Source organism: Martes martes, assembly GCF_963455335.1.
Source record: "Martes martes genome assembly, chromosome: 12".
Taxonomy (NCBI): Eukaryota; Metazoa; Chordata; class Mammalia; order Carnivora; family Mustelidae; genus Martes; species Martes martes.
The window spans coordinates 2,872,026-2,882,160 of NC_137900.1; the positions used below are offsets into that span (position 1 = coordinate 2,872,026).

The following is a 10,135-nucleotide window of genomic DNA, read 5'->3' on the forward strand; positions in this document are numbered from 1 at the left end:
GCTTCTCAGAGATGCGCATCGGATCTTGAAGATGCAGACATAGCCTGGAAAAGCTCAAGGACTTGGAAACACAGAACCAAGCATTTGAGAACAGTGTTCCCACAGCACTCCTCCCTCCTTGCAAGCGCACTTGGTTTGCCGCGAGGAAGAAGGAGATCAGGGCCTCCGGTGGAAATAGGTTTCTTTATTAAAGCATGTGGCTTCCGCAAACTTCGGCAATAAATGCAGGGGTGAGAGCAAGTCACCAACATAAACAGAGCTCCAGATGATGTATCAATAAATATATCATCTCATCTGAAGAGTGGGTATAAATACACGTTTCCAGGAGCTCCACATGCGCCTGTTCAAGCTCAAGCTCCCGCTGAGAAAGCTATGCTAATAATCACAGTAACTCCTCACAGGCTGCCGGAGAGCACTCTTTCGGGGCAGTGTTTGCACCCCTGCTCTGACATGAGTTCCCCCAGGGTAGGCAGAGCCTGGAAACCAGCCAGCTCCCCTTCTCCCGTGCTTGCACACCTGCCCGGGCCTGGAGACCCCCATATCATCCGGAGAAATTCTGAAAGATGTTGGCGGCCGCCACCCAGCTCTGGAAGCAGGCCAGCCCCCGCTCTCGGACCTGCTTCCTCCCCTTGTTGGTGATGACCTCCCCGCTTGGTTTCACAACCACCAGCCTGGGGGTGACTGAGATGTGGTACCTGGTCCTCAGCTCACTGCGGGAGAGAAGAGGGTGGGGAGGGTAGGGTCAGCAGGGGCCGCACAGGTTCCCACGGGCACCTGTGAGGGGACCAGGGCCTCCCCGAGGGCTGCGGACGCTGCTAAGCCTCTGCCCCAGCCTGCAGGCGCGCCCTCCCCCGTGCCCTCTGCACCTGCTCTCCCTGCTGCCAGGCTGTCCTAAGCCAGTGCTATCCTAGAGGAGCATCGGAAGGGAAGGAGGGACTCCAGACCTGAGCTGCTCCAACCCACAGCTGTGTGGGACCTCGGAGCAGCTGAACGGTGCTGCAGGTCTGAGAAAACAATTTTTTCATCTCGGCTAATTTAAATTTCAGTAGTCACACGTGGCAGGTGTCAACCATACTGGACAGTGCAATTCTAAAACCACAGACACCCCAATCAATGTATATCCCTCCTACATTCAAGAAGCGGAAAAATATCGGGGGCACACGGCAGTCCAAGTGAACACTCCGTGAGCTCTAGACCAACACAAAGCCGTGTGAGACTTTCTGCCCAGCAAACTCGAGGACAGGCTGACCAACGTTATGACACATTTCTTGGCTCTGTTTCCTGTAAATGCAGCCCTGTGAGACCTTTTTACAAATTATTTGTGCTCATTTATGGGAAGGAGCGTCCACCTTCTTGATTCTTCCCTGTAACCTTCCCCAGGATTACTATCCTCAAGACAGGGCGGCTGAGAGAAATCACTCCCCACTTCCCAGGCCAGCCCGCTCAGGGCTCCCACAAACAGTAACTGATCTCCCTGATCTGCCCCCTCAGGACTGTGGTCTGCGTGGAAGGAAAGATGCACATGAGAGCCTCCTGTGCCACATCTCCCGGTGATAACCTCCACCACGGCCTTTCTGCTGCCTTCCGGCTCCCAGATCAAACAAACACAAGCCTAAATCAAGCAGGAAAAAATGTATCCGTCTCCACCCAAAAGAGATGGCCTCATTTTCAAACATCCACAAGACAGTGACAAAACCAGCATGCTCTCAGCCACAAAGGGATCTTAACACATTTCAAATAATCAGAGACACCTGGGTGGCTCGGGCTGAGCATCCACCTTCGGCTCAGGTCATGATCTCAGGGTCCCAGGATCAAGACCCTCGTCAGGCTCCCCGCTCAGCAGGGAGCCTGCTTCTCCCTCTGCCCCTCCACCTGCTCCTCCCTCTGCCCCTCCACCTGCTCATGCTCATCCTCTCTCAAACGTATTAAAAAATCGTTAAAAAATAAATAAGTTTCAAATAATCAATAGCACACAGAAATTGTGCTAATTGGAAATTGGAAACCAAACGAAATAATTTTTAGAATGAGTTTTAAAACTAAATAACGGTATGCTACCCATAAAACAGCAGCTCAGACCACAACCCCGGTAGAAGAGAACAATGCAGAATATTCTCTGGACCCCCAGCTGCAGACACCATTAGACACGTTAAGCTGTAGTCTTAAACACTCTTTTCTGAACAAGTCTCTGTGTAGACGAACCATGTGTTTGATCCGAGAAGCACGCCCAGTGCCACCGCGGCAGATGCTGGGAAAGGCACGCCCAGCACAGAAGTCACAGACAGACAAACCGGACCTGGCTCCAGGGAAGAAGCAGGGGGCAGGGCTCTGCCAGGACCAGCCGACGGAGAAAGGAAGACAGGGGAGCACTGGGAGTCTGGTGGTGGCCAGTCCCGGCCCACGGTGGACTCCACCTGCCCGTGGAGGTCCGCGGGTGGGCACGCTCACTCCTGCAACATCCCACCGCTGCCCAGACTGCAGGTTCCCCAAGAAACCCCACACTGGCCTGGCTACCCCTCCAGCAGCTTCTAGAAGCCGGTTTGCACGGTGTCCCCTAGTTACTCACGTGAGGAGTCACAAATGTCTGAGAGAAACAAGTCCGCTACCACACATGCGTGGTTATTACTGACAGACACCAGGCCTAAAAAACGCAAGGCACAGATGCGGAGAGACACCAACCAGGGGACAAGCCCAGGCCTTGCTCACCAGCCGGCAATTCTGGCAACTTGGGGCAGTGGGGGGGGGGGGGGGGGCGGGTGTGGAGGGGGAGTGCAGGGTGTGACCCAGGAAAGGGGGGGGAAGTCCCCCCCAGTGTTTTCAGAATCCTGTACAACCCCAGAAATTTGAAATGCCTAACAAATTAGCTTTCCCCAAAGCATAAAACAAACATGAAGAAAAGAGGAACCTCCCGGTAGCCCTTGTTGTAACGGCTGCAGCAAATGGCAGTGGCCCATGAGAGGCTCTGTCCTGCTGCCGGAGCTGATAGGTTCTGTCTGGGCCTCTGCTGTGGGCAGCATGCCCACCGTCTCACTATGGTCCCGATGGGGCTTACCCCCAAGGCCAGGGGTCCCTGGGGTGTCCTAGAGGGTGGTGAGGGCCTCTCCTGGCAGAGCCCACACACATTCCTGACTCTGCACCCACAACCCTGCCAGGTTCCCCGTGTGGCGGCTGCTCCTGATCCAGGCCCCACCGTGGACGAGCTGGTCGGCAAAAGTGGGGCTCTGGGCATGGGGTCCCCCGACCAGCAGCAGCTGCCTCAGCAGGGAGAGTCTCCTGCCCCTGCTGGTGGGGGTGGAGCCCGCAATCCTCCAGGGGTTCAGGCCTGCCAGTCTCCTGCATCCCCCCCACCACCCGCCATCCAGTCAGCCCAAGGAGGGAAGCTGAGAACCGTGCCCTTGACAGTCTGGGTGGTAGAGCCTGTGGCTTGCTGCCCGCCATCTGCAGCCCTGCACTTCCTGGCATCAACTAGCTGAGGCACAGGGGCAAGCTAGCCAGTCTCCCTACACCCCGGAGTCCTCCCCTACACCATGGGAAAAACAGAACCCTCCTGCCTGGGTTATTGGGAGGGTGAGATGGTAAACAGACATACAGCACCACTAAGGGATCAGCACATAAATGCTCAAAAAACACTAGCTGTTACTGATGGGGAGCCCCAGCCAGTTGTAGCTGGTCTACTGTCCAATGGCTCTGCCCACCAGCCCCGGGATGGGTACCTAGCAGACTCAGAACCCGTGAGGGTCCGCAGAGCACTTGCGTGTGTGCCAGGAAAGAGAAGGTGTGAGGGTGTGCAGCCTGAGACGCAGCAGCCCTTCTGATCCCTCGAGGAGGGACTGGATTTGCCCGGTGGCCACTGGGGGCAGCCTGAGCACAGAGCACACATGGCAGAAAGCCGAGGAAACTGTCCTCACTGGCCTCCCTACTCTTCAACACTGGCTCCTGGCTTCGGAGTGTTGAAGTTAAGCCGATCAACAACCTTCGCTGTTTAAGGTTTGAGCTGTTGCTGTGTTCTCATCCCTCGCAACATAAAACCAGCTCTGACACCACTGGTGGGGGCACAAGGCAAGCTGGGCTTAGGGGAGTGAGGTGGAGTCTGGAATAGACATTTGCTCCAGAATATCTTCAGAGTCAGCCTTCTGGGCCCTCAAATCCCCGCCCTGGCAGCCTCCACCTGGGGACAACCGTAACCTTGGAGCTGCCCGGAGAGGCTCATAAGCATCTCCACTGTGTCCCAGCAAACAGGCTGTGCCTTGGAAAGGAGAGCCCCGTAGCCGCGCACATCGCAGGTATGAGAACTCGGAGCACTGTGACTGTCCGGGGGCATCCGAGTTCCTCCCAGCCCTGGGCACTGGGCGCTGTTGCAGTCCCGGATCCCTCCCTTCACCAAACACACACCAAACTCCTCCTCCCTGGCACGACCCCTTCCAGGTTGCCATAGCAACCCCAGGTCCAGCCTCTTCCCATCTTGGCCCCCGGCAGACTGTGGGCCAGCAAATCTCTCCAGTTGCTCCAGCCACCCACCGGAGACACAGCCCACAGGCAGCAAGCACTGAACAGGGTCTCCCCCAAGCTTAGAGACTGTGGAGGCACTCCTCACAGGGGGCAGCATCCCCGGGGCACAGGGAGGGGCTGCCAGCGGGGAAGGGGGCTCCAGGGTCAGGTGGCTGCAGCACCTGGGCAAGCTCTGGACGTGGGAACGGTACGCGGTGTTCTGAAACACCAGCCGTCCAGTCTGGCGGGAACACAGGTGCAAAGGGGGCAACAGGTGAGTGTGGGGCAGACAAAACATGGACTGAGCCCCAGAGAGCAGGGGTAGCCCCGGTGGGACCAGACTGCCTTTGACGAGAGGAGGCAGGTTCCACAACAAGAGTTCATCAGATGTGGACACTGAGGCAGAGGGGATGAGTGAGACTATGCCAGTGGTCCAGGGCCTAAGTGAGGGAAGTAGCAAGGAGGAGAAAACCAGACTCAGCAGAATCAGCACCTGACAGGGACGTACTGGGTCAGGAGGCCGGGGGAGCTGGAACACAAAGCTTGTTGAGAAGCTTAGCAGCGGCACCCACTGGACCCCACCAAGGGGACAGCTCTAATGGGGCCATTCTCTACCCAAGACACGAAGCCACAGCCAACTGTCTTCTCCGTCCAACGCAGACCTGTCAGCCTGGACGCCGATGCATCCATCCACCGGGGCCATGGTGGGGGCAGTCGAGGCCAGAGCAGACTGGGGGCCTGCTGAAGTTCCAGAGCGATCATAACTTCCATGAAAATCGCCATGGAGTGGGTTTTGCATGTGACGGTGGAAGACAGGACTTCCTGCTGGCAGACGCAGAATTTGAGGCTTGGGCCCTTGGCCGGTAACAAAGGGCAGGAAGACGGGACATGGCGTCATCCCCACACTCAGGCTGCTCAGAGGCACCAGCTGCGGGGATGTCAGTAAGCAAGTGTGTGCCCAGGCAGGAGGGCTGTGGTCACCCAGCAGCCATCCGGGCCACTGGCCATGCCCAGGGAACCCCCGTGGGGGCTCTCTGCTGAGTTCTCCTCCTCATCCTGGACTCAATAGGTCAGCAGTCACAGTGGGTGGCCACTAGGGAAGACAGCCCAGGGTCCCTGACCATGACCAACCGAATGGGGCCCAGGTGACTCCTTTCCTGGTCCCACCTCCCCAGGCACCACGCAGTGTGCCGTGTTCACACACCTCCAGAAACTTCCCCAAAGGCTGCCTGCAGACGTCCCTGTGCGGGCTACTTCCATGTTGCTTGTGATCTGATTCTGTGTATTCAGGCTGGAATGAGCAGAACTCGGGGTGCAGCTCCAAACATTCCCATGGAACAGCCCACTTCCTACCACAGAAATTGCAAGGAGCGCTACTGAGGTCCCATCTGGGAAGTGGAAGGACAAGGAGCTAACCTCACAGAAGGAAAACTGAGGCCGGCTTCTTCCAGAGACCAGGCTGGCCGCCCGGGCCCTGAACTGCTCGGCTGCAGGCAGTGGATCTCGGGGGCTGTGACCACATCCCAGGAGAACCAGGAGGAACCCGGCCAGGCCCTCCCCAGGCGAGGCTGAGCAGAGGGGCTGAGGCTCGTGGTCCCCTGGAACCCCTTGGAGGGGAGAGAAAGAGGAAAGGAAGCACCAGGGCATAAAGTCAGGTTCCAGAGCGAGGAGCACAGGCCCCCTCGGTGCCTTGGCAGCACATCTGTGAAATGGGGCACACGACCACCACCACAGCTCCAAACTCACAAATGAGACACAGGAACACCATTACACTGGGCAGTGAATGCCTTGCCTCCATCACCACTCAAAAAACCCCAGAGCAGGCTCTGCCCAGACCCCCAGCTCTGCCCGACTACCCATATGGTCACACTGTCACTTTCCAAACTGAGTGTGTTCGCTCAAAAGCTGCAAGTGACTTGAGTGCTACGCAGGTCAGAGCCATTTCACAACTACCACTAGAAGAGACCCAGTAACACATCTTTTGCCAGGTAAATCCCTGAGACCCATCCTCGCTACAACCCCACTCAGGCTTACTTTCACTGTCACGTACCCCAACCATCAGTCAGACCTTCCCGGAGTGAGGCATCCCCCTGGGAGGCTTGAGACTCACGTCCTCACAATCACCCACCCCGTATGTTAAGGGGGACGGGAGGCAGGTGGGTGTTACACCATACTGACTAACAGCCCCCAGAGAAAAGCAGCGTGGCCCTGGAAAACACACCCAGAGACTCACTCCACATCTGTTACAGGGATGCTGCGGTAACACAGTTGCGAGGAGCAATGTACACCCAAGTCTGGAGGCTGTTGCCATAGCACAGACCTCAACGGACAATCAGTGTCCTACTCACTCCCCTCTGCCAGCCCCGCTGAGAGCCGCACCGTGCTCCCTCCTGCCTTCTTCGTCCTCCCCCACCACCTCCTTCCTCCCACTTTCTCTGTCCTCCCTCCTCTCTTCCACCTTCTCTGTCCTTCCTCCTACCACCCCCTCCTCCCTACCTCCTCCATCCGACTTTCTCTGTCCTCCCACCTTCTCTATCCTCCCTCCTCACCTCAGGTCCCCCCTCCTCACCCCCTCCCACTGTTTCCCTCCTCTCCTTGGTGAATTTTCTTGGCCTCTGTCATTAACTCTGCTGGAGTCCAGAGGCTTGGTTCTTTCTACAGTTTGGAAATCACAGTCAGACTGCACCCAGGCCGGCAGGGAGAGCGTTCCTTCAGCCTTGGCGACCCTGCTGCCCCCCACCCCCGAGGGCCACTGACCATGGCAGCACCCACAGTGTCCCCAGCTCTGACCTAAGCCTCCTGAGGCTCCCTCTCCCGCTTCCACACTCCCCCCCAAGCCGCGAGCCCTTCTGAGGGAGGACTCGATCCGGCAGCAGCCACAGCAGCCTGGCCCCGCAAGGGGGACACGGCAAGGTTCCCCAAGCCCCGGGAGAGGCGGCAGCCCCTCTGGAGCCGCTGGGTGGCTGGAGCAGCGAGCACTAGGGACGGGACAGGGGAGAGGCCTGCGCGCGCGGTAGGGGACGAGCCCCACAGGGCTACCCAGCCCCGACCCACTCACTGCCGGAGGGGGTCGTAGAAGGGCAGCGCCAGCCAGGCCCCGTGCTGCTCGCGCATGAAGTCCAGCATCTCCTGCTCGCTGCGGTCCGCGGACACGAACACCACCTCCAAGGGGGCGGGAGGCCGTGCCTCCGCCACCAGCTCGGCGTAGAAGCGGCGGAGCAGCGGCGCGAAGTCGCGGCTGGACGCGCACCGGCCCGCGGCGAAGTACAGAGCCACCACCTTGTTCTGCAGCGCAGCCTCGGCCTCCACCCACGCACCGTCGCGGGTCAGCAGGCACCGGCCGCCCAGGACGTCCACCATGGCTGAGTTGGGGTGGGGGACACCTGCGGGAGGTGGGGAGCGGCAGTGAGCGCGAGGCACAGACTGTTACGTGGGACGGCCACCTGCACCGGACGGACGTTTGCACAGGAGGGACACCTGCACGGGACAGACACCTGTGAGGGCGGACACCTGCGGCCGGAAGATCCCTGCGGGGGGCGGGGCAGCCGTGCCCTGCGGGGACCTGGGGACCCACCTGCTCTTCCACCCGGCCTCGGCCTCAGCCTCTCGCTGGGGCAGGGGTGTGCGCGCTGGGGGAAGAAGGGAAACTCACAGACGCCCGCAACCCAGAGGCTGCGGTGTCTGCAGCGGCTCCTGCCTCCAGGAGGCGGAGCTGCCTGGCCCGCCCCGGCGCCTCCGCCCTCCACACCCTCGGGGGATCTCTGCTTGCTCTCCTCCCAGACCCTCCTCACACAGTGCCTCCACAAGGCTTCACAGTCGCCCCCTCCCGGAACGGCCCCAGCCCTCCATCTCTGCTCCCCTCCTCCACTGTCCCTTCTGCACCGCGACTGGCCTGCACTCCCCTGCGCCCCGATCCCCACTCCTTGCGCCCCCCACACCTCATGCTCCTGCCCCAAGCACCGTTGACTCAAGAAGTGACAGTATTAATGTACCAGGCACGCTGGAGGCCCTGGGGATCCCGGCAGGAGCAAAGTAATTTCAGCTCCTGCCTGGGCAAGGGCAGGGAAGCGGAAGGTGAAGACACTCTGGCAGGCGGCAGATTGAAAGGATTTAGTGCCAAAAAAACTCAGTGATCAAAATAAGTCACAGTCTACGACGGTACTTTAAAACTTAAAATTATCAATGCAAAAACTTCACGATGCACAAAACATCAAACATGTAAGTAAGGGCGGGATCCCAGCCCGATGAGGTTCTGTCGGACCCATGCCCCTCCAAGCAGCGCACCTGGGTAACTTAGAGGCCACCCGGAGAAAAATGGTTGAGGGGGCCCTTGCTCGTGGAGGTCTGACTTTTGTCAAAACTCAGGCAGAATGGAATGCCCCTAAATTCTTTTTTTTTTTTTTAAGATTTTATTTATTTATTAGTCAGAGTGAGAGAGTGCACAGGCAGACAGAGTGGCAAGCAGAGGCAGAAGGTGAAGCAGGCTCCCCGCCAAGCAAGGAGCCAGATGCGGGACTCAATCCCAGGACGCTGGGATCACGACCCGAGCCGAAGGCAGCCGCCCAACCGACTGAGCCACCCAGGCGTCCCTGCCCCTAAATTCTAAATGTCATCGAGACTATTTTGACCTGTTTGGGCTTTTTTCCTTTTATCTCAGTGGTGAAAATAAAGGACCTTTCTTTTAGTGACACCCTCCTACGGGGGAAATTTGCAGGTATTTGTATAAAGACTGCGTCCTGCTGTGGAACCCTTCCTGAGACCCTGGTGAAGCCTGGGCATTCTTCCAGGGAGGGGCGATCTGGGGGAACACCCTTTCTCCCCTGGGGACCCTCCTGTGGCTGCTCTATGTGTGTGTATGTGTGGAGAGGACCTGCCCTCAAGAAGTTCTGGGGCCAGCAAGGGACACCAGTCCAGTCCAGCTCATTCACCGGCTCCACCAGTCTTCAAGGGCCCCTCCTGCCACGTGAACCTGTGTCATTGACCCACCACCCCATCCCACTGGCCACTCCTTAAGGTGGGAGGGGGCTACAGGGCCATGAGAGGCAGAAGGAGGCACAGCCCCACCCCCCCCACCCCCACCTCTGCTGGAACCCAGTCTCCTACACACCTTCCCCCATCTAACGCAGGAACAGCCACACATGGAGTCCCGGAACCAGGATTAGGCACCCCTAATCCCAGCTGGGACGCTTCAGGTCAGTTCATACTGGACTTCCTTCCGGGCATCTGCTAATCAGCTTTATGTGCCCTAGATAACCACGGCCATGCTGGGCACTGCTCCCACTCCTGATGCTTGTGAACAGCCGCATGAGGGCCTTCTTGGCTCGCCCCACCCCCCCACCGCCAGCGCCCTCTCCCTCCACTCTGCCACCACTCTGAACAGTCTGTGACCTCTATTCTGCCCTATCATCCAGTCCTCACCCAAACTGAAGCAGTCTCTTCTACATGTCCTCCTGTCCAACGATCAGACTCTCCTGAGTCCTCCTCTTGCCTCGCGGGTCCCCCGACCCTCCCTGTCCCCTACCTGTTAAGCCAGTCCTGCATCCTTGAACTGATCACCCTGGCTTACCTTCGGCAACAATCCCCTGCCCTTGGGGTCTCCTCTTAGTGGCTTTCCATCCACAGACCCCACCCCACCCTCTCCCTTGGTGGT

The 10,135-nt window shown here is 58.6% G+C and overlaps 1 protein-coding gene across 1 annotated transcript; it reads right to left on the reverse strand.

The window, feature by feature from the left end:
- Positions 1–541: 541 nt before the first annotated feature.
- Positions 542–7,845, reverse strand: NXNL2 (nucleoredoxin like 2; the record flags this gene model as incomplete). Its single annotated transcript, XM_080819353.1, has 2 exons — positions 542–710; positions 7,544–7,845. The coding sequence occupies 2 exons, from the start codon at positions 7,843–7,845 to the stop codon at positions 542–544; spliced, it is 471 nt and encodes a 156-aa protein (XP_080675479.1).
- Between the last annotated feature and the right edge of the window lie 2,290 nt (positions 7,846–10,135).